Below are 24998 nucleotides of genomic sequence, written 5' to 3'. Positions count from 1 at the left end.
CAGGTGCGGTCGCACCATGGAGCGATACAACGGCATTATAACATCCGCACACCTGGACTCCATACCCTTCCTAATAACACCCAACATTCTATTCGCTTTCCTAGCCGCAGCAGCACACTGAGCAGAAGGTTTCAGCGTATCATCGACGACGACACCCAGATCCCTTTCTTGATCCGTAACTCCTAACGCGGAACCTTGCAAGACGTAGCTATAATTCGGGTTCCTCTTACCCACATGCATCACTTTGCACTTGTCAACATTGAACTTCATCTGCCACTTGCACGCCCATTCTCCCAGTCTCGCAAGGTCCTCCTGTAATCGTTCACATTCCTCCTGCGACTTGACGACCCTGAATAATTTTGTGTCATCGGCGAATTTAATTACCTCACTAGTTATTCCCATCTCTAGGTCATTTATAAATACATTAAAAAGCAACGGACCCAGCACAGACCCCTGCGGGACCCCACTAACTACCCTCCTCCACTGAGAATACTGGCCACGCAATCCTACTCTCTGCTTCCTATCTTTCAACCAGTTCTTAATCCATAATAATACCCTACCTCCGATTCCATGACTCAGCAATTTCTTCAGGAGTCTTTCTTGCGGCACTTTGTCAAACGCCTTCTGAAAATCCAGATATACAATATCAACCGGCTCCCCATTGTCCACATGTTTGCTTACCCCCTCAAAAAAATGCATTAGATTGGTGAGGCAAGACTTCCCTTCACTAAATCCGTGCTGACTTTGTCTCATCAGTCCATGTTTTTGTATATGCTCTGCAATTTTATTCTTAATAATAGCCTCCACCATCTTGCCCGGCACCGACGTCAGACTCACCGGTCTATAATTTCCCGGATCTCCTCTGGAACCCTTCTTAAAAATCGGAGTAACATTGGCTACCCTCCAGTCTTCCGGTACTACACTCGATTTTAGGGACAGATTGCATATTTCTAACAGTAGCTCCGCAAGTTCATTTTTTAGTTCTATTAATACTCTGGGATGAATACCATCAGGTCCCGGTGATTTACTACTCTTCAGCTTGCTGAACTGACCCATTACATCCTCCAAGGTTACAGAGAATTTGTTTAGTTTCTCCGACTCCCCCGCTTCAAATATTCTTTCCGGCACCGGTGTCCCCCCCAAATCCTCCTCGGTGAAGACCGAAGCAAAGAATTCATTTAATTTCTCCGCTACGGCTTTGTCCTCCTTGATCGCCCCTTTAACACCATTTTCGTCCAGCGGCCCAACCGACTCTTTGGCCGGTTTCCTGCTTTTAATGTATCTAAAAAAATTTTTACTATGTATTTTTGCTTCCAACGCTAATTTCTTCTCAAAGTCCTTTTTTGCCCTCCTTATCTCCGCTTTGCATTTGGCTTGGCATTCCTTATGATCTATCCTGTTACTTTCAGTTGGTTCTCTTCTCCACTTTCTGAAGGATTGTTTTTTGGCTCTAATGATTTCCTTTATCTTACTGTTTAGCCACGCCGGCTGACGTTTAGTCTTTTTTCCCTTTTTTCTAATACGTGGAATATATTTGTCCTGAACCTCCAGGATGGTGTTTTTAAACAGCATCCACGCCTGATGCAAGTTTTTTACTCTGCGAGCTGCTCCTTTCAGTCTTTTTTTTACCATTTTTCTCATTTTGTCGTAATCACCTTTTCTATAGTTAAACGCTAGCGTACTTGATTTCCTAGTTTCACTTCCTTCAATGCCAATATCAAAACCGATCATATTATGATCACTGTTATCAAGCGGCCCTCGTATCGTTACCCCCTGCACTAGATCATGAGCACCACTAAGGACTAAGTCTAGTATTTTTCCTTCTCTTGTCACATAGGAGTGTGTATTGGAACCTCAATTTTGTGGACTTGAATTTAAATATTTTTTCTTTTCCTATGTATATTTTTTTCATTTGGTTTTACTGTAGAAGATTTTTTTTTTGGTTTGTATTTGAAATATGATAAATCAAAAAATTTAAACAAAAGTGACAGGGGATATGGCATCAGCACAATATAGAATCTGAACATCATTCCTAGTGATTTGATTAGTGTAGCCAAGGGACTAAGGAAAATATAAACAAAAATCACCGAACACCGGAGCCCTGTGGCACTCTGACTGAGGTCAATTGAATCAGATAAGTAAGAAACAGTCCCAGCAAAAAATGGACTTCAACCGAGTATGAATGTTGCTACCAATTCCGATCTCTGTAAATCAGGTTAATAGGACATCATGATCAACAAGTTCAAAAGCTGAGGAAATATCTAAAGAAACCAGAAACATTTATTGGCATCTAGATGTTGTTTCGCTTCATTCATGAGTGAAAGAAGACAAATTTTAATGCTGTGGTGCTTATGAAAACCAAAAAAAAATCAAGGGTGCAAACAGAACAACCTTCTCTACAACTTTGGATATAAATGGGTGTTAGAATTGGGTCGATAATTTGCAGGATCAGTTGAGTTCAGGGAAGGTTTCTCAAATAGCAGGCGGATAACAGCATTTTTCCAGCAGTGTGGGAAATAACCTCCAGAGAGCTATGGTTGGTAAATTCCATAACTGAATCAACCAATCCTAGTGTGGTATTCTTTACAAAGAAAGGTGAGATATGATCAAACATGGAGGAGATAGAAAACAGAGAGGCGAGTGCCTTACTCAGAAATAAGACAGTTTCTTTAAACCACTGTGGACTTTTTCTGGGACATACTATCCAGAAAACATGGCCAATGTGAAATCAAACAACTTAATTTTCACAGAAAATGCCCTGCCCAGGAGTCCAAAGTCCTTAATGAAGACCTACATTGGGCTGAACACAAAAAATAATGGATCAAACAGTAAAAAACCTATAAAACCACAAAACAGCAATAGAATAAGCAAGAAAAACTTACAAAGAGTCAGTCATTTTAACAGACAAGAATTCTGACATGCAACCAACCAGTTCAACAGAAACATGAAGGCTCAGGTGGGCCCTGAGAAAAAACAGCAAGTGGGAAGTGGTGTATATGCTCAGTGAAGCAGCTCAAAGGCTTATAGTAATTACTAAGCTGGAGAAGATTTCTAGGCAAGCTCTGTTGGTGATATCACTCATACTGTGATGACTTGCTATCCTTGCTTGTAAACTGAAAATAATTTTTAGGCAGCAGAATATGAAAAATGTAAGAAAAAGAGTGTGAAGGCCTTTCAAAGGCACTGCATTGTTCATGACCTCATTTCACTTTTTGTGCATTTTCTTATACAGACATTACCAATGTGAATGCACCATTACTTTTAACCCTTAGGTAGGTCACCCTGCTGTACTTTGTGACCTGAATACAACAGATTTTTACAAGAAATTGGAACAAAAACATGGTCCATTTTCCTGCAGATATAATAACTGGAAGGAAGTTCCAATAGGGTAATTTAAAGGTGGTGGATGAAGCTCTGGGCTGGCTGGTAAAGCTTAATTCAAGAAACACAGTAAAGCTAAAAGGAAGAGACCCTGAAAGAGATGGGAAGCTCTTCACAGTCTTCAGCATTCATCCTTGAGGGCAGTTCTACAGACTTTCCATAAATCTGCATTTTCGGACACTGGACCGATGCTATGGAATGTATTTCTCTTTAACTTGCAACGGCTCCACTCTTATGTGGAATTGAAGAAAGCCCTAAAAACCTATTTTTTTAACTGATATATGGGCCAACTGTATGGTGATGTACTTTTGTTTTCTGGTATGGACGGTTCCAGTGTTATATGTACAGCCTGATAGACATTTACCTTTCTGACTAGTCCCCCCTCCTCTCTTCCTAGCTCCTCCTTTCCAACTTTCCTCTATGAATTGCAGTTCTTTTTCTGCACTTCTGTTTTGTTTTCACTACTGCACACCTCTTTGATGGTAATTTAGTGGTTTATCAAATAAAAGCAAAGCTAGAGAGCAATGGAACAGCATCATTATACACAACTCTGCCCATGCCTTACTCTTCTTTCAAGAGGCAATGCAAAGGAGCTTCAACTGAACAGTACACGTGAGAGAAGTACTGTTTTCATTTTACAACAGACAGAGGCCAAGTCCCGCTTAACTTCATAGGCACTGTATGATGCCCTCTTACCTTATGCTGCCCCTCCTGTGGCTCCACGGGGCGTTGCATGGGGGGTGTCTGGGAGGCTGGAGAAGAGTTGAGGAAAGTGGACTGCAGCGAGGGGTCTGATACGGTGGAACCCATCTTGGTTTTGGCAAGGGGTGAGTTTTGTTTATTCATCCTTGAGCGCTCCTCTACCTATAGCGGTAACAATGAAGTCATTAGCACTAAACCAGGTTTTCATAGTGATCCCAAATGGAGCTACAAGGGAACATTCAGGAGATGCATCTCTCCTGACTTAAACAGCTCAAGGAAAGCTCTTTCAAAGATGAATTTGTTTCCTGGAAGGAGCAGCACTACAGAGACAGCAGGCTTAAAGCTATGCTACAAGAGATTCAAGAGAATATTTTACATGAGCTTGAGGCAGGAAATGATGCCAGTACAGATATCTTGGCTACCTGTTACTCTCCAAATGTCCCTCAGCACCACTACTTGGAGTCTGTGACCAGTGCAAGGTTAGGAAAATGCTAGAACAACCAATAATCTCCTGTTACTCTCCCTTCTCCTCCCATGCACTACGATCCTGAGGTCCGTGTACTACCCAAGACCAGGAAACTACGTAACAACCAATATGCTCTTGTTATTCTTCTATTACCCATCAATACTCTCCTGTTATTCTTCTGCTTCTTCTCAATGCCACCATCTGGGGTATCTGTACAGTCAAGGCCAGGACAACCACCTAACACACAATATTTTCCTGTTAATCTCCTACTATTTGGAGTTCATCTACAATATAATGCCAGGAACATCCCATAACATCCTCATTAAGTCTACATACAGACAAGACCAAGAAATTGTTCTCTGTACAGCTCCTTAGCATTGCCGTTCAGGAACAGTACATAATCAGGAATGCTCCTCTAAGCATACACACTGTCCACTCTCCTCACACTGCTTTCTAAACAAGCAGTCCTAAAATGCATGAGTGGAGTGGAGTAGTGTAGTGGTTAGAGCAACAGGCGGAAAACCAGAAAGACCAGGATTCAAATCCCATTGACATTCTTTATAGTTGTGGGCAAGTCACGTAACCCTCCACTGCTTCAGGTACAAAGTTAGATTGGGATCTTTCAGGGACACAGAAAGACCTAGTGTACCTGAATGTAACTTGTCTTGAACTACCACTGGAAAGGCAAGAGCTAAATACTAAAACGAAAAGTATCTTGGTAAAAAAGTTATCCTTAATGTACGAACAACTGGGGATCCTTCGCCATACTGGAGTTAACATAACAGAATGCATCATTTAATGTTGATGTAAAAAAATTGAGCAAGTCTGTCCCTTAAACTAAAAACAATTTTTATTAGTCTGGGATCCCTTCATACAATCCCTTCCTTATAGAGCTCGTAGTTTAATGCTTAACTGTTTATAACTGTAATAGGAAAGAGTGGCCTGAGATGGTTTCTTTCCCCTTTTTATCTCTGTTTTTTTTTTTTTTTTACAACAATTTTCTGGTTCGTTACTGGCAAGGAAATATCAGAAACCAGTCTCCCTGCAGGTGAAAGCAGCCCTTTTAGACATTCAATATTTAATTTTTAGTAAGTTTATTTTATTCCTTAGGAATGGCTGTTCCACCTTCAAGAATTAGGTTCTGTAGGGTGGGGGGGAAGGATGGGTTTTTGGGGCTATGTATGACAGCTGGTGCCTTTATTGTTTTCTTTCTGGTTTGGTAATTTCTGTACTGCAGTAACTGTTTCAGTGTTATTTTAGTATTTATTTTGAAAGTTCTCAATAAAAGGATTTAAATCTAAAATGAAAACCACCACATAATTAGTTTTAACATTTTGTGATTTATTTTGCATAGACTACATTTGAAGTCTTGGTCGTCACTTTAAACGTGATGTAAGACCATACTACATTGGCCATACCCTTCTGCAAAACTGAATAGTGATTTATTTTAATATTGGGGATCATTTGAAGAAACCAATCCCCAAATTCTATAAACGGCACCCAAAGTTAGATGTGCAGTTATAATAGAGTCTGTTATATGTATGATATAATTAACTGAACCAAATTGACATTAACAAGCATCAATTGGTGCTAATTTGCCACTGGCATGCAAAAGACTTATTGCCCTATTCTATAAACAGTGCACCTAACTTCCGTCATATGCAAATGCAAAGGGGGCATTAATGTGGTGGGGTACGTCAGGGGCGTTCCGACTATTCTTGCATGTACTTTATAGAATAGTTGCATTTATGCACCCAACTGCGCCATCATTTATGCCAGCTACAGACATAGTGTATGTGGTTGCACCTAAAATTTTGTGCGTAACTGTGGATTTACCCTAGTTTTCTAACAGATTTGGCGCACAACTCTACTATTACAGAATATTAGCTAACATCTATTTTTGGTGCCTAACTTTTAGTAACCTATACTGAATTTACTCTTAAGTGACTAAGTGCCATCACTTGAACTTTGATTATTTCTACTGGATGACAATGCCAATTTGAGTACTCATGCCAGAGGGTTTGTCATTAACAGCCCACAATACAAGTCTGGTCAACTTAGAAGAAAGCAGTGGCCAAAAACACAGAATCAAGAGAGAGGCAGAAAGACATCTGCTTCTCGGATCCGACTGTTCCAAAATCTCAAACCTGAATTACAGAGGAAAGGGTTTTAGAGGGGGTTACGTCCTGAGAAAAAGATAAGACTTCCATTGCTTTTATCAATAAGGATCACGAGAAAGTTGTGAAATTGTTTTAGAAACAAAGGTAAAACTGTAGGGCGTTGATTCCAGCTTATTTATGAAGAATCCCTCTGAAAATCTGCTGGTTACTGTTGGGTGGAACTCTATGGTAACCCTGCAATGGAAAAAAGTGTGGCATTAAGGAATACAAGTCTCTTAATATGCCTGCTTTTCAGTGAAGAGGAGGTAGGAGCTATGCTAGTAATATATCTCGGATATAGAAGTGCTAGAAATTCAAACATTACGTTGTTTCACACTTTTAGCCTACATTGAATGTTAGGGCTCATATAGAAGACTTCGGAGTTTCAGTATGGCAGTTCATATCAGGAATCATCGAATATGAGATGTGATTCAGTTTTAAACTCTGTAAGAATCATACATATTTGGCAATAATGTTTACAACAACATTTTAAGGCATAAAAGACAAGGCAAGATATATAGGTTCAACAGCAGCGCTCAGTGGGGTATTAATCAGTTTTAAAACAGTACAGAGGATTCTATAGAGTTGTCAGTATTATATAAGATGTATTAGCCATTTCTAAGCTCAGTATGGAAGTTTATGTGGGCTAAATTTATAAATATATTTCAAAAAAATGTCACTGTTACATGCCTAACATGCATAAGTTTTGCCACAACATAAAAAAAGGCATCCTGGGGCATTTCAGGGACAAGGTAGAAATTGATACACCCAACATGAATTTTTAAAAAGTTAGGAGTTTAAATGGGTAAACTTTTGTGTGCATATGCAGTCACATAATCTGACATTCAAACTTAATTTATTTGAATATTCTAGGTTTGAAATCTAGGTTGCTTTGTGCGTGTTTGAAATTACGCATATAACTTCCACTAGTTGAAAATTTACCCCATAGGTTCAACATACCAAAGGAGATATTAGTCATTTCTAAGCCAGTATTAACATCGTACCTGGGTGCATCACTTCTAAGCTCTGTATGGAAGGTGTCTATAGGCTCATCAATGATGTATAGAAACAGCTATGTTGTGGTTCTATACCTAAGACTCTAGAGCATTGATATTCACTATTTTTGAAGCTGGGGCCACATTAGCAGAAAGGCTTCAATGTGAAAGCTAGGACCAGTGCTGGATAAAGCGGATAGAGCTCAAAGTCCTGGGCAATAAAGGAGGGGGTCCCACACAAAGCAATACGTGTAAATTAAATTAAGTTTGATTCTTCAGACCTTCTCTCTTTCTGTCCATGTTGTCTCACCCAACCCACATTTCCTCTAAAACTGTCTTCTCTAACCCTATCCCAATTAATCTCAACTCTCCTCCAGCCTCTCCTTCAGTCAGCTGCCAAAGCTGGGTCTCCCTGCCAGTCTGTTAAAGCCTCCCACAACCTTTCCCAGAATCTTGTTACAGGCACTGCCTCTGGGACAGTTCTGTCTTCTTCCAGAACTATGTGGCTCTCTGTGACCTTGAACCACATGGTGTCCAAATTTCTTCACGCTTTGCACAGTCTCACAATATCATGTGAATATATTTGCTACATAATTCAAACTCATTGAGAGTTACACAGCTCTGAAGGAAAACCGAGCAGTTGTTCTGAAGATACCATCAGCAGCAAGGATCTAGACAAGTTAAAGAAAGGTATGTTTTGAGAAAGAGAGTCAGGGAGCCATACCTGTGAAAAATGTGGGGGTCCACCACTGGCTCAAGGGAATTGCAATGAAGAAAACTGCTCTACTGAGTCATTTATATTGTATGTGAAGGTATTACTGCTAAGCCCTGTAAGGAGGAGACTAAGTTCAGCAGTAATATACTGTATCCAATATCATATCTGTAGCAAAATATCAACTTGTGAAAAAATGACCCCTCTGTTGAAAGCTTGTGTTTTTGTCTCCTGCTCTGGCACTCCCTCTGTTTGGTCTATGTAGATGCATGCGTGTTTCTGCTGTAGAACTCTAAGCTCAGATCCACCTCAGTTTGCTGGTTGCATGTCATGCAGTCACATAGTTCCTGTAAAATGTCAACTGACAGCTCCAGACATACACTTTCCTTTGCAGACAGCATAAGATAATTAGCTGACACCTCACTGATTATTCAGGAGACAAACTTCCCAGGAATAGGTTACATTTAAAAAAAAATGTTTTAAGCACCACTGAGGCAATCACGAAATAATTGAAAAATAACTGAAAAATATTGTGAAGGTGGTGGAGGGAAATATTTACCTAGGACCGAGCAAGTTGATGTGTTAACATTTTTTTTCTAAGCAGCAGTGTGAAAATTTTAACCAATCAGCTGAGGCAGGTATCAACTTGTTTGTCACAAAGCATGCACACATAGAAGCATTACCATAGCAAACCATTTATACAGAGAGACTTCTATTATCCATTGCCTCAAGTACAAACCTAGACTGTGAGCTCTCCAGGGACAGAAAAATGCCTACTGAAACTGAATGTACACCGCTTCGATAGATTTCAGGTTTGTAGGCAGTACATAAGAAATTAAAATAAATAAAATCAGAGAAAGATTAATACTCGCACAGGTGACATTTTGAGCTCCCTCTTCTACTGCCATGCTATACTACCTGAGTGACAAACTGATATTTAACCATTAAAGTAAGGCTGGAGTTACATGGGAGAACTGTTCCAGCAACTTGTAATGGAACCCATGTAAGAGGGGGCCATACTGGACCTGGTACTTAGGAATGATGTTATAGTAGATGATCATCTGACAACCCATGTTCACTGGATGGTGTGGTCAATGTTAGGACACATGTTAAAAGGGTTCATTCAAAACTGAAGCTCCTAGACTTCAGAAAAATTAACTTTGTAAAGATAGGGAAACACCTCAAAAAGTTGTTTCCTGAATGGGAACAACTGCACGAAATAGAAAAGAAGCGGACAAAACAAACCGGAAATATTGTAAGAGAAACGAACCTTATTTCAGGAAAGTAAATAAAAGGAAAATGAGGCTAGTATAATCTGCTACAACAAAGGATAGTGCAAGACCTAAGGTAGCATGGTTTTACTAGAAGTAGGTCTTGATAGACAAATCTGGATGACCAGAAAGTTGGATCAAGGGAAAGGGCTAGATAAGTTATAAATAAACCGAAAGCCTTCAGTATAAGCCCTAAAGTGACTTGGTTACAAACTGGTCAAGTGGGAGACAACAAAGGGTAGTAGTAAATGGAATTCGCTCTGAAAATAAGGATATTACCAGTGGTGTGCCACGAGGACCAGTTCTCTGCCTGGTTTTTTCTCATATTTTGTAAGCAACATTGCAGAAGGGATTCTGGTTATGAACATGAATCTATTCAATCACATGGGCATCTCTGGCGAGGTCTTGGCTTGGTTTGCGGGTCTAGGGCCGATGATGAAGAAGTCCTGCTAGACCAGCTAATGGCTGGGAGCTTCTTGAGGTTTTTTCCTTCCTTGCTTTTGATGCTTACACTTAATTTATGAGAACCTAGACCTTATAGAGTAAAGAGGTCAGGTACTCTGTCCTTGGAATGGATCCTGGAATGTGGAGTTCCACAAGGTTCTCCCATTTCTCCACTGTTATTTAATATACTGATGGCACCATTGGATTACATGTTAGAATTGAGTGGTTTCAAGGCTTACATCTATGTAGATGATGTAACCACCTGTATTCCATTAATAGATGACATCTTGAATGTGCTGGATGATACCATGTGCACTAGATTTAATGGAATCCTGGGCCAAAACCTTTAAGTTGAAGTTAAACAGAGACAAAATGAAGTTTGGGGTAATTTCTAGCCCGTTTAAACCACTTCTAAGCAATAAATTCTGTATTAGTCAAAAAGAATATCAATTAAATAACATCAAAGTTCTGGGAATAACTCTTGCTCAACATCTGTCGTTTGAAATTCAAACAGCACTTGTGTCAAAAGTATTTTGTTCATTATGGCAGCTACAAAGGCTAAGATCTTACTTTTCAAAACATACATTTTGCAATGTGGTTCAGAGCTTAGTAATGTCTCAATTAGACTACTGCAATGCTGTATATGCCAGATGTATATACCAGATGTAGGGGCACTGTTTAAGAAAAAAACGACAAATGACGCAAAACAGTGCTGCACGTATAATCTGTCATGCAACACAGTATGATCATGTCACTCAAGCAGAGTAAAGATCGCAATTTTTTTCTGTCAACTGTTGAGCAGCTTGTAGATACAAACCAACACACATTTTGGAAATGTCTGTATACAAATGCTAGAAGCCTAAAAATAAGATGGGAGAGTTAAGAGTATATAGTACTAAATGAAGGATAGATTTAACAGGAATCTCAGAGACATGGTAGAAAAGGGAAAGCCAATGGGACACTATAATACCAGGGTATAAATTATATTGCTTAACGACAGGGTGGATCAAATTGGAAGGGGATTGGGAGTACTATATGTTAAAGAGGGCATTCAGTAAAACAATACAAATTCAGCAAAAGGGACGCGGGAGGGGGAGGAGTCAAGATGGCGGCTCGAGCTGGAGACTCCACAGTTTGCATGAGCTGAAACTCTGTTGTTCAACTCTACTTTGCTTTTCTACATGCCGCATACAAAGAGGAAGGGGTGGTAAAGGGTTTACTACCGCCAGCCCAGTTACCTGCCCCCGGTCAGCAAACGCTTCTACGTTATGTCTCCAGCACCCCAGCGAATACCGGCGAGAGGGACCCGCATTTGGATATGTTGAAGGAGCGACATCTCCATTAGGGGTAGAGACATCATTATCCCCACCGGACCTTAATCCCCCGCTTTGCCCTGCAATCCTGCGGTCGAGTATTGAGGATGCGAAGGAACCGGAAGTCGGTGACCGGAGGCCCTCAGACGGAGGTACTCTGCCCCAGGAAGCAGACGTTACAATCATGGAACCTGCGGTTCCCCAAGCGGTAACTCTACAATCCATTTGGTCAGCCATCCAACTAACGACTCTGGCTACAAAAACCTCTCAGGATATGGCTTTGCTGGTAAATAAAATAGATGCTTTAACGTTAGCTCATGAGGATGTAAAAACAGATTTGTCTATCCAAAAAACTGAAATCTCATCTCTGAAACCAGTAACAGATACTCTGATAAAAGATGAAATAAAGGTTTCCTTAAAATAAGAAACTCTTGAAAACTATAATAGAGGTTTGAATCTACGGAGTTTAAATTTTCCTTTTTCACCTGGAATTGCCCCGATTGATTTCTTGAAAAAATATTTGACGGAAGTTTTGTCTTATCCTCAATCTGCAATTCCACCGATAAATAATATCTATTATTTACCCGAATCTAAACAATCTAAGGCAAATCCAACAGAAAAGACACAGATACCTGAACTTACAAGATCTGTCAGCACTGTTGGAGGAATCTATATCAGAAGTATCAATTCGAAGGACGCTTTTGGTGTCATTTGTTTTTGAGCAGGATATGAATGCTTTATTAAGACTTTACTTTAAGAACTCAAAGAATTTTGTGGTCAAAAAATCTGGATCTTTCCAGACGTGGTTAGATCCACACAAGATCGTAGAAAAGCATTTCTTGCTTACAGAGAGGAGGGTTAAAGCAATGGGCGCTTCTTTTGTATTGGCTTATCCATGCAAATGCTGTATTAAATACCTGGGAAATAAGTACATCTTTTTTGAACCAGGTCAGCTTAAAACGTTTATAGATAGTAAGAAACTGTCCCGACAGTGATTGATGAGTATTAAGAAATAATATATAAAGCTGGGGGTATACGAGCCACGCCATTTACTTTAACGTATTACTTTTATGTTTCTCCTTTAATTAGATGCCTCCTCTCCCTACATTGATTGTGGTCTAAGAAAGCGATTCATTTCTTTCCTTTATGTTTATTTTAACTATTTTCAGAGAAAGCAAATATTAGTTGTGGAGATAAAAAAAATTTTCTTTTTGGGTATTGATGAATAATGCTATCTCTGTAATTACTTTGCTGTATTTCCGATTTATAAGTATTATCTTGTAAATTTTGAAAACTTAATAAAGAAATTTAAAAAAAAAATTCAGCAAAAGACTATAACATAGAATTTTTATAGAAAAGAAACTGTGTGCATGAATGGGAGCATTGGCGTGCGTGTCTGTAATGGAATACTACTAGGGCTATACTACTGTCTGCTTGGCCAGAATGAACCGATGATGAAATATTAACAGAATTTAGGGAAGCTGACAAATTTGGCAACATCATCATAAAGGGTGATTTCAATTACTCAAACACTGATTGGAAAAATGTTGTGTCTACAAATGCTAGGGAGGTAAAGTTCCAAAATGAAATAAATGACTGCTTCATGGAACCGATGAGAGGAGAAGGTATTTTATATCTAGTCCTTAGTGGAATACGGGACTTGGCGCAAGAGGTTAACAATGTCGGAAATGCTTGGCAATAGTGATCAAAACAACAACAGGAATTTTGTACACTGCCTCAACCTTTAGCTCTGGTTAGCTTATATAAAATAGGACGAGCTGCAAAAGTTAGGAGTTTAAATAAACTATGTACGTTGTTCAAAAATACCATCTTGGGAAAGCCCATATCAGATGTACTACGTGTATTTAAAAAAAATGGAAGGAAGGCCAAAAGACATCAGTCATATTTAAAAAGTCAGGTGAAAGATGTTATTAGAGGTAAAAGAATGTCTTTCAAAAAATGGAAACGGATCCGAATGAAGAAAACAGGCAGCATGAGCGTTGGCAAGCTAGATGAAAAGCATTGATAAGGAAGGCTAAAAGAGAATTAGAAAAGAAGCTTCATCATAAAAACTTTTCAGGTACACTAGAAGCAGAAATCCTGTGAGGAAGTAAGTTGGCCAATTAGATCATCAAGGAGTAAAAAGAGCAATCAGGGAGGACAAGACCATATTGGAGATACTAAATGAATTCTTTGCATCAGTCTTTACTGAGGCGGATGTAAGAGTGATATCCATGCCAGAAATGGTATAGAGAAACAAATCTCAGTGAACCTGGAAGATGTTAAAACCAAATCAACAAGCTAAAAAGCAACAAATCATCTGGACCAGATTGTATACAACCTGGAGTACTGAAAGAACCAAAAAATGAAATTAATCTACAGCCTCTCGTTAAAATTATCCACAATACCTGAAGTCTGGAGAGTGGCCAATATAATATTAATTTGAAAACAGGGTTCTGGGGTGATCTGGGAAATTACAAACCAACAAGCCTGACATCAGTGCTGGGCAAAATGGTGGAAACTATTGTAAAGAACAAAATTACTGAACACATAGACAAACATGATTTAATGAGATGGAGTCAACATAGTTTTAGTCAAGCGAAGTCTTGCCTCACTAATCTGCTACATTTGTTTTGAAGACGTGAATAAACATATGGATAAAACTGAGCCAGTTTAAGTAGTGTATCTAGATTTTCAGAAAGTTTTTGACAAAATCCCTCATGAGATTCCTGAGAAAATTAATGCCATGGGACAGGAGGCAATGTCCTGTTGTGGATCGGGAACTGGTTAAAAGATAGAGAAAAGAAAGAGTAGGGTAAAATGGACAAATTCTTTCAATTGGAGGAGCATGAACAATGGAGTAATAACAGCATTTCTTTATATACTGCCTTAGACCAAATAGCCAAAGGCAGTCTATAAGAACACAAAGTTACAAACTTACAACAAAATTCAGTAGATCACACAATCTAAGGAACATCAAATACAGGTCTTAGCAAAAGTCAGGTCCACACCAAATTCTGAATACAACGAAGTCATATTTCCACACTAAGAAATCCACAGAACGGGGCAACCTCGGGGAATAAGCAGTCACTAATAAACCTATTCTAACACCTAAATCCATGGCCTAATATTAATCAGTTGTAAAAACTCTGTAAAAAGCAGGACAGCTGATCACTTTATTACCCTTTATTACTCTCCAGGATCTAACCCACACCATCACTCATTAAGGGAAGTTCCAAACTTTTAGCACCTAGCACAAACTTCAAACGTTCTGGATAATAGAACAAATGTCTTGTAGAGGAAATAATCACCGTACATTTGCAAGGGAAGCGTAGGTGAAAAGTACCACCTAGAGACACAACAGAGGAGTAGCTCCATCAAATTAATGCTCAGAGCTAATAATCTTGGCTGAGATAGTTTATAACAACTGAAATCAACAAACTGTTTTGCGGGATTCTCAAACAGGGATCTGTACTGGTACCTGTGCTTTTTAATATATTTATAAATGATTTGGAAAAGAAATGATGAGTGAGGTGATCAAATCTGTAGATAAGCTAAAATTATTCAATGTTGTTAACTGTATGAGGACTGAGAGAAATTGCAGGAGCAATTACAAAACTGGGTCTCCAATTGACAGATGAAATTTAATGTGGACAAGTGTAAAGTGATGCACACTGGGAAGAACAATCTAGAAGACGTCACCCAGGAAAGGATTTTGCTGTCACTGTGAATGCTACATTGAAATCTTCCACTCAATCTGCAGCAGCGGCCAAAAAAAAGCAAACAGAATACTAGGAATTATTAGGAAAGGAACACGTAATAAAACATTATAATGCTCCATGGTACAACAGCACCTTGAGTACTACATACAGTTCTGATTGTTGCATCTCAAAAAAAAAAAAAAAAAAAAAAAGATATCGTGGAATTAGGAAAGGTACAAAGAAGAGTTAACAAAATGATTAAGGGGTTGGAATGACTCTCATAATAAGTTAGGGCTGTTCAGCTTGGAAAATAAATTTTTTAAAAAGCTCCTGAAAAAACTATGTTACAGAACCTGAACTCATCGCTGCTTCAGGGACTTTAATGGACCTCCGCACTTCTTTAGGCAAACGTTCTGTCTTCTACTTCTGTGAACACTACAGTAGGAGACAGAATGTTGGCGCAAAGAAGTGCGGACGTCCATTAAAATCCTTCAAGCACTGGCCACCACTTTGAACACTTCAGAGATAAGTACAAATTGTTTCATTAACTCACTGAGGGCCCGATGCACAAACGTTACTGTGATTGGAATGTTTGCTTTAGACCAGTTGTAGCCTGTCTAAAGCAAATGTTATTTACTGTGTAATGAACAAAGGGGTTCTGCATCCCTTTTATACTGGATTTCTAGACCGCCTGACCCGTAAATTTCTAGGTGATTTACATTAAGACATAGAGCCAAAAGCCAAGATGAAACCTTGGGAATAACAAATGTACTATACAATTAGATAAAAGAAATTAACTATCAAATCTTTTAAAAAGAATAGTCTTCAGAAGTTTCTGAAAACTATCATAACTATTCAAATCCTCTAATTTTAGAGCGAGTGAGTTCCAACTATTGGGAGCCTGAGATATCATCAGCTGCTTAAAAAAGACAAATCTTTTTATGCCCTTAGAAGGAACTGCAAAAGGAGAATAGTATGATTTCCTACTTTTCCTAAGATCTATAAACTTCACTTGATCAAGTAGTTCGGAGAGTCAAACTCCTAATCCTAATGTGTCTCAATTGCCATAGTACAGCAAAAGAACTCTATTATAGATGAAATTTGGTGTCTAGCCCCTCCCAGTGCACCCCAGAATGCACCAGGCATTTTGCAAGGAGTGGGCCCAGAGGCAAGAGGTGTTGCTCCTGCCCTCCTGCCTCCAATGTTTTAAGGTATGAGATGAGAAGGGGGGGGGGGGGGGGGGGGGGGGGGAGGTCACTAGATCACTAGGGAGATTCTTGCTTTGGGGGGGGGGGGGGGGGTCAGGGTCCACCAAACCACCAGGGATTTACTGAAAGGGGTGGGGTTTACTAGACCTCTATAGAATTTTTTGAGTTGCATCAGGGGGGCGGCTTCAGAGGCAGTTTGCTGAATTCCAGGGGACCCCCCCTCTTGAGCGCCCCCCCCCTCCCCCGTGCAACTCAAAAAAAAAAAATCTCTGATGGTCTACCGTCAAATGTGGATTTAAATGAAATAAGATTAAGTTAATGGACACAAGATTTTTATGCTGATGATAAAAATACACCCGGGCACAAAGTTCTGAGGCTTTTCCTTCTGACTGTAGTAATAATAATAATATTTAATGAGTTTAAATTCTGTAACAGTTTTTTTCTGGAGCTTTTTGCAAATTTTGTTTTTGGCTATACATATTAATTCCAGTTCTCAGTGTTTTTGATTGCAGCCTGAAAAACAGACAGCTGAGGGGTATTACAAAACAGGTCTACAAAATTCTGAGTCAAGAAGAATGCTAAATGTAGATCAATTGTTTACTTTTTCAAAATGTATAGAGACTGGGGGGACACATCAAGAAGTTACAAATAACTCATTGCCAGAGGATGTGGTAAAAGCAGTTAGCATAGCTGGGTTTAAAAATGGGTTGGACAAAATCCTGCGGGCAAAGTCCCTAAATGTTTAAGTTAGACCTGTGGAAAGCCACTGCTTTCCCCTGTGGGTAGGTAGAATGGAAAATTGTTATTTTTTTGTATTCCGCAAGGTACTTGTCACCTGGTTTGGCTACTATTAGAAACAGGATACTGAGCTAAATGGACCTTTGGTCTGACCCAGTATGGCAACTCTTATGTTCTTAAGCAAAAAATATTTGTATATTTGAAGAAAGGCAAGACAGGGCCTCTTTAAATGGAAGGGAAACTCTGGAAAAGGGGGCATAGGATGACTGTGAAAGGGGATAGACTCAGGAGTGATCTACGGATATATTTCTTTATGGAAATGGAGGTGACTATGTGGAAGGCCTCCTAGTGGAGGTGATGTGGGTGAGGAGTGTCTCTGAGTTCCATAAAACATGGAATAAGTAGAGGTGATCTCTAAAGAGGAGGAAACGACTGAAGATCTCAGTAGTTGGTGTAGAAGGGCAGACTTGAGAGGGCATAAGTTTTTATCTGCTGTCATTTTGTCCGTTTCTAAATGCAGACACAGAAAGGTAAAGTGTTTTACAAGTTACAGAAATAAAGGCAGTCTAGAATACCTGAAGGATGAGATCTGACAACGGCCCAAGATTTGACTTTTAAACATATCATTTTTTTTGCCAGCCAAGCATACTATACCTCTCTTGCCCAAGCTGGTTTGTCGCTGGGGTTCAGATTTCTGTTGTAATGATACAAGGGTTTCTTCTCAGCCTGCTGCTGCTGCTGCTGCTGTTGTTGCTGCTGTTGCTGCTGCAGAGATTTGAGGTATGCATGCTCCTGCTGCAGTTGTCTCTGCAGTCTTTCTGATTGTCTCTGCTCCTCCAGCTGTTTCCTTTTGTACTCCTGCAGCAAAAAGCAAAATGACGATTAAGGTCTAGCAAGATGTGCGCCAGAAAGGCAAAATAATTCAGACATGGAATGCATCTACAGGTCTTCATATGTCGTCAACTCTAAATTTCCTTGGCTTTAAATGAGATGGATTTAGCAGAATAGTTTCTCACTCTGAGATCCAGTTCTGCTCTCAGAAGGATAATTAAGCTTGAGGTTCTATCTTGTTCCTCGGGCTGGTCATGCTGTAGGAACAGCACTCAGGACCCGATGCTCACAAGCAAATGCAGGCACAAGAAGCCATTAGCGCCAGACTTGCGTCCTCATTTGCAATTACACAATGCTCAGAAGCTGGTGAGCGTGTGAGCCAATATATATGCATAAGAACAGCACAATGAGCATGTAAATATAATTGAAAGGATGCCAACGAAGTAATTTCCTATTCCCGACAAATGCTCAATGAACAGCGCAGCTAATAAGAGCACCCTTACTGTTGTAAACCCTACACCAGCTCAGAGCTGGCGTCAGAAGCAGCTGAAGTAATCTGCAAGTCTCCTCTGCTGCTCTCCGATTTTCACTTTGTAGATGGGAGGTTACAGGAAGAGCCGGGAATGGAAGAAAAGCAGCTGGGACTCCTACTCTCAAGTTAAGATTGCAGAACAAACCTTTTTCCCTTCCTATCTTTTGCCGACACCCTGCTTCTCTTCTGGCACTGCGCTTCTTCCATTCCCACTTTGCTGTATCCTGGCGGGAGAGTATTCTCATGTGCATGACCCACACACCCCCTTATGCTCAATGCCAACAGTGCACCTATATTTGCGTGCCGTTAACATTGAGCTTTAGGGAGTTGTTCTTCCACGTGTTCCGGCGCTATTTCTGGAGTTTTGAGCATAGGTCTTCCAGTGAAATTTAGTGGCTGGCCACGTAGCAGCACTGAGACAAAGGCATTAGATGTTGAACAGCAGGCAGTTGTAGGGTATGGGAAAGAACAGCCCTAGATGTGAAGGAGGACAAAGAAGGCATGCAAAAAATGCCCTACGATGGAAGCTGGATGGGAAGGAAAACAACTAATTCTGCAGCTTTGGATGAGTTATTGTCTCTCTATGTCTCAGCTCTAATTCTCAGCTACCACTAAATAAACCTGAATGTGGTGACATTCTCACACCATAAAAGACATTGACAACAACAACTGTCTTCTACTCATTGGAGCCGACTCTGTGGGTGCTTGAGCATCCCCAATACTGAGAAAATTCCTTGTATGTGTCCAGGGAGTGGTCATTTCCATTGGGCTTAGCACCCCCAATAATTTTGAAAAGTTGGCTCCTATGCTTCTACTAGTTGCATATTAGTAGTAGAAACACTAATAGGAGCAGCCATCTGACAGACCTCTTGCTTTATGATGGTAAATAAAGATGTGAGCTATGAATGGCAATCCGCCAGGGAACATCCTTAATGAGGACAAACTCGGCCCAGACATACCAGCCATGAGCATAAAAAGGTCTGAATCATGACTAGACAAACTCATCCCGATGAAGGTACAGCAGCACTCCACCCTACAGAACATTTAAACATGGAACAGCTTACGATTACATATAAAATCAAAAAGATTTACAGAAGAGTATCCGGCCTCTAATTGACTCTTAAGCTTTATTCCACAACTTGCTGTCATGTCAGAGGCTGCTTGACACATCAAGCTTACTGGAGGGAGGGAAGGAAACCAACATGAGTAAAAAGTACATGCACAACGGGGAAGAGCATACTGGTAAGGTTAAACTACCATCCACCTGGAAAGGATGAAGAGACATACAGTGACACACTGACACAACTAGAAACAATAATAGGAGATACCAATTACTGCAATATTTATTGAGTAAAAGTCTCATCCATACCTGACAGGGAAACAAAGTTTCTAGATGCCATAAATAATTGCTTTGCAGAAAAGTTGGTCCAAGATCATGCCAGGTAAGTTACTTTAGATCTAGTCCTTACTGGAACAACGTGCCTGGTGCAAGGAGGTGACAGTGGTGAGACTGTTAGGCAGTAAGCGATCACAATAAGATAAAATTTGTCACCACTGGAACAAAAAGGCTAAAAAAAAGAAAAAAACCTACTGGTGTAGCACTTAAATTTAAAAAACAGAGACTATGATAAAAAGAAGAGGAGGAACTGAAAGAACTCTCGGTGAACCTGGAAGATGCACTGAGCCAAACCGACAAATTAAAGAGTAGCAAATAACCTGGACTAGATACCATGCATCTAAGGGTACTGAAAGAACTCAAAACATGAAATTGCTGATCTGCAGTTAGTAATCTGTAACCTGTCGTTAAAGTTGTCCGTAGTACCTAAAAGATTGGAGGGTGGCCAATGTGACGTCAATTTTTAAAAAGGGATCCAGGGTGATCTGGGAAATTACAGACTGGTAAGCCCCATGTCAGTGCCAAGTAAAATAGTGGAAACTATTGTAAAGAATAAAATTATGGAACACATAAATAAATATGGTTTAATGAGCCAGAGTTAACTATTCGTAAGCCATCCTGTGTTTCTTTTCTCTCGTTCACTACAGTTATCAGCTAAATGAACTATGCTGCTATCATCACTCCCATTTTTACACTCTGACCTGCACTTTTCATGCCATGCACCTTCATGTACATTTATTCACTTCCTGAACCACACTTCCACATCTGACAAAGTGGACTCTGGTCCTCGAAAGCTCATGCCTCAATAAATTAGTGTATAAGGAGCCACCTTACCTTTGTCATTTTTGTTACACCAGACCAACACAGCTACCTCTAGTTCGGTTTGATTGCATAGATCAGAGACGCTGCTCTGATCTTCTCCGCTCAACAACTTTGTTTCCAGTACAATTGAGCACTATAGCTTCAGTTTATTGGTAAGACACACATATTCTTTTTATATTTGGATAGAATTAATAATCAACAGATGGCAGAGAAGACTCCTGACACAGGCCAGTACGGCCGAAACACAGCTGTGTCGAGTCCCTTTCTCCCTGCTACAGTTTGGCTAATAAAGTTGATTCTTCATTTTTACATCCGTGTCGTCTTTTTTATGTAATTTTTTTGATTTTGATGGATTCATCTTTTAAATACATATTTTATGATTAATTTTAAATTTTGACGTTTTATTTTTATATTTTTTGTTTTTTGCTTTTGTTGGTCATCTTTGCTGTTTTGTTTCTTGTCAGCTGTTGACTGTCATTCTGTTAACATCAGGCAACCATAACATTTTATGAAGGGTGTCTCTTGTTGCCAAGGCAGTAAAGGAACGCTGTGACTGTAGAGAAGGCAGTAGCCTAATGACTTATGTCATAAGGTCCATTGTGTGCTAGTATTCCAAGTATGTGTTTAGCTGTAAAAGGTATTTTTATATATTTTTTTTTTGGAGGGGGGGGGGGGACATCAGTGCAAATCACATAAGGTCATTTCTTCCAGAGCTTTCTAAAGAGGAACTCAATCGCTGCTGTTCCTAAGCTCAGATGAAAAAGGAAGGAGGTTGAATATCAGAATAGCAACTAAAGATTCAACAAGATACACAAGCTCAGCTTGAAGGTATCAGTTCAACCCCTATGACAGTGATGGATGAAGTCGGAAGGAAGATATGGAGCTGGATGCTAAGCACCAAAGCCATCACAAGAATTGGAACATGGAATGTACAGAAACTATACCAATATGAAAAATTACAGGGCTGTACTGGGAGCTCCTTCTCATGCTTGACACCATTTAGTTAATATAAAGCTCAGTCGCAGTGCTGTTTATATCTCACTTACCGATCCCAGTTGGTTATGTGAATGCCAGATCGGTTGTGAATAAAGCTGTACTTAAAAAAAGAAAAAAGGGATAGTGGAGGAACTAATTGGTCTGGCATTGATCTCAGAGACTTAGCTGTACTCATTGGATGACCTGTTGCTAATTGATGTCTGTCCACCTAGTTATATGATTCTTCACAAAACTAGAGTTAATAAAAGAGGGGGTGGGATAGTGATAATTTACAAGTCCTTTTTCGGTGTGGTATTAACCTCTACCCACAATTCTCCCAACCTTGAAATTATTGCATTTAAAATTAGTGATGACATTATCTGATTCTATATGTCTCGCCCTTCTACTGTCCACCTGGCAGTTGGCACGCTACTGAGGGGGATTTTTTGGAGTTGATTTCTAGCATCTGCCTCAAGTTTGCAAATGTGTTGACAGTAGGTGGCATCACCTTCATTTAGAAAATTTAGGAGATGCAAGAACAAAAAAATGTCTTGGTGACTTTCTTTTAATAATGCACTCTGGGTCCCTATCCCTTGGTCTGATCATAGCAGACTAGAATTCACACTAAATTGGATGGAAACTGCTAGGCCTGTACAGCGTCATGACAACCTTCAGTCCTATAATACAAGAGATAAGACTGACATTGTGAAGTTCTGGTCTGCTGTCTTCGACAGACGTCAGTTCCCCTTGGCTGATTCAAAGGATTTCATGTCCAAGTGGGACAATCTATGTAGTTCTATCCTTGATGATACAGCCCCATTAAAGATCAAGGTTAGACCAATACATAGGTTGTCACCTTGGTTTAATCAAGATAATCTTCATTTGAAGCGGAAGTGCAAGAGACTTGAGGAAATGGTCTAAATTTTGCTCAGATAAGAACAAATTACTGTGGAGAAGAGCACTCAGACAATAAAATGCTATAAAGGAAGCTAAAACGAATTACTACAGCAAATTTGTGGGTGGTGACTCCTTGAACACTAGAAGGTTTTTAAATCTGATTGGTAGTCTTTTCAATACCAAAGATCTATCGGCAATGAAGTAGCTCCTTTTGCCACTTAATTCGAGCAGAAAATCTTAAACATCAGATGTGGTGTATCAACTCTCAAAAGTAATCACGAGGAGCACTTCAGAGAACCTTCCACCTTGTGCGGATGTGCAAAAGTTGATATGGTTTGGTTATCCTTTCAGTTATCCTCATCTGACAGTGTTAAGTCCTTTTTATTAAAATATTCTTCCTCATAATCATAACGCTCCTTAGATGTTTGCCTGATTTATCTACTGCAAGTTGCTCCTAACTGCAAGTTGCTCCTAGCCATTTTATCAATCTCCTTACAATGCACATTTCTTATATGTTGTCACATGGTCTTCTCTGAGGGGAAGGGTTCTTCTATTAGGCTAACTTCCATCTCGAAAAACTCACTGGCTTCAGGAAGAGATGCCACTAATTACAGATCTTTTGACCGCTGTCGGAGACAGGGTGCTAGGCTCTTTCCACCATTTCCCTTTTACGCAACTCGCAATCAGGATTCAGACCATGGTACAGTACTAAAATAGTTTTAACTACTCTTGTGGCAAACTTGAGAAGATAAATTAGCTTAGGGAGAAAGGTTCTAGTGTTACAGTTTGACATGTCGAGTGCTTTTAATGTAGTTGACCAAGTCACACTACTGCATTTGCTAGGTCACTTTGGGATCTGATTTCCTTAAGTGGTTCCAGGGTTTCCTAATGGCTAGATCCAATTGTCTGGTTCTATCTCATCTTCCTGGACTCTCCTAACTGTGGTGATCCTCAGGGTTCTCGTCTGTTTCCCATTTTATTTAATGTCATGATGGCAGCATTAGGTAGGCTTTTGGAGGCACAAGCGTTCCTTTATTTATGTAGATATTGTCACAATTTACATCTCTTTTACACAAGACTTTCAAGAGATTCTGTTAGTGGCAACTTGGGCATCTGATTTAAAATTAAAATTGAATAGGGACAAGAAAAAATTCCTGGTCCTCACTAATCCTTTTGATCGTACACCTTTAGACAGTTTTACGATCGACCACACTGTTTATCTGCTGGGGTCTACACTAAGAGTACTGGGAGTGGGTGTTGATCATCACCTTTAAGCCACAAGTATCCAATATTGTGTCCAAATCCTTAACCTTATGGAAACTGAGGAGAATTAGATCCTTTTTCCCTACTGTGATCTTCAAACTCTTAGTGTAGACACTCGTTTTGTCACAATTAAACTACTACAATGCAATCTAAGCTGGCTGCTGGGAACTGCTGTTAAGAAAACTCCAAACTGCCCAAAACAACGCATTTTGGCTTGTCTGTAAAGTTTCATGTAGATGCTGGCTGCATAACGGAAAAACCAAAATGCACAATAAAAGTATATAGCACCATGGGGCATACCCAGTTTGATCCTTGGATAGAGATTTAGGAAGCCTGGTGGTACACATGCCTACGTAGTACTGGCCATGAATGCAGAGATGCTAAGGGTGAACCTTCCAAAAGAGTGATATTTACCAGACCAAGGAGTAATACTGAAGGCCAAAAGAGATTTTTCAGATGGTATATCCAGGGTATAAATCAAGAGGGCCCGATATTCAGCACGAGTTAACCAGCCGGGAATGGCCGCGACAGGTTAACTTGTGTATCGGCAGATAACCAGTCATTTTCAGCAGTATTTAACCAGCTGCTACCACTGAAAATACCCAGTTTGTGCCGAAAATAAAGCCAGCGATGGTGGGGGTGTTCTGGGGGGGGGGATGACTGGTTAAGTCCCAACATTAGGGACTTAACTGGCCAGGCTTAGCAGGCCTATCTGTATCAGCTAAGCAATGGCTGGTTAAGTCTGAATATCAACTTAACGGGTCATACATTAGCCGGCGTTGAAAAACCTGGATATTCGATGCCAGTCGCCAAGAATGGCCCAGCACTGAATATCCAGGCAATAAAATCACTGCCTGCCACCGGCTGAATGTCACTGGGGGAGGGGGAATATTGCTTTGCAAATTAATCAAGGCAGCATTAAATATTAGCTTTCTTTGGCACCTTTGAAAGAATACAAAGTGGGGAGCAATTTGGGTAAATCTTTTCAGCTGAAAATTGTCTTCCCCCGAGTAGTTTAAAGTATGTAAATCGATTTCAGATTCCTCTCATTAAAGCAGTGGTACTGAAGTTCTGATGAGTGACAACTAGGGCTCAAAGAGGGTGAAAGCGAGAAAGCTTTCAAATGAGTGCGACACACTCCTAATGAGCAAGACTTGGCATCTCTTATGTATGTGCAATAAAGTCTTTTTAG

At 39.9% G+C, this 24998-nt stretch overlaps 1 protein-coding gene across 4 annotated transcripts in view; it reads right to left on the bottom strand.

The window, feature by feature from the left end:
• Positions 1 to 24998, bottom strand: part of MINK1 (misshapen like kinase 1) — a 302641-nt gene that overhangs the window by 110922 nt on the left and 166721 nt on the right. For 2 of the 4 annotated variants that reach the window (XM_030186952.1, XM_030186953.1), the window contains 2 exons: positions 17745 to 17948; positions 4078 to 4245 (listed from right to left, as the gene is read on the bottom strand). In XM_030186952.1, coding sequence (XP_030042812.1) covers positions 4078 to 4245; positions 17745 to 17948 — 372 coding nt within the window. The remainder of the gene's footprint in view (positions 1 to 4077; positions 4246 to 17744; positions 17949 to 24998) is intronic. The other 2 variants (XM_030186954.1, XM_030186955.1) reach the window with 1 other exon arrangement.

This window comes from Microcaecilia unicolor, chromosome 14 (genome assembly GCF_901765095.1).
Source record: "Microcaecilia unicolor chromosome 14, aMicUni1.1, whole genome shotgun sequence".
Taxonomy (NCBI): Eukaryota; Metazoa; Chordata; class Amphibia; order Gymnophiona; family Siphonopidae; genus Microcaecilia; species Microcaecilia unicolor.
The sequence above is the reverse complement of the archived record's forward strand: the minus strand, read 5'-3'. Positions and strand labels throughout refer to the sequence as shown.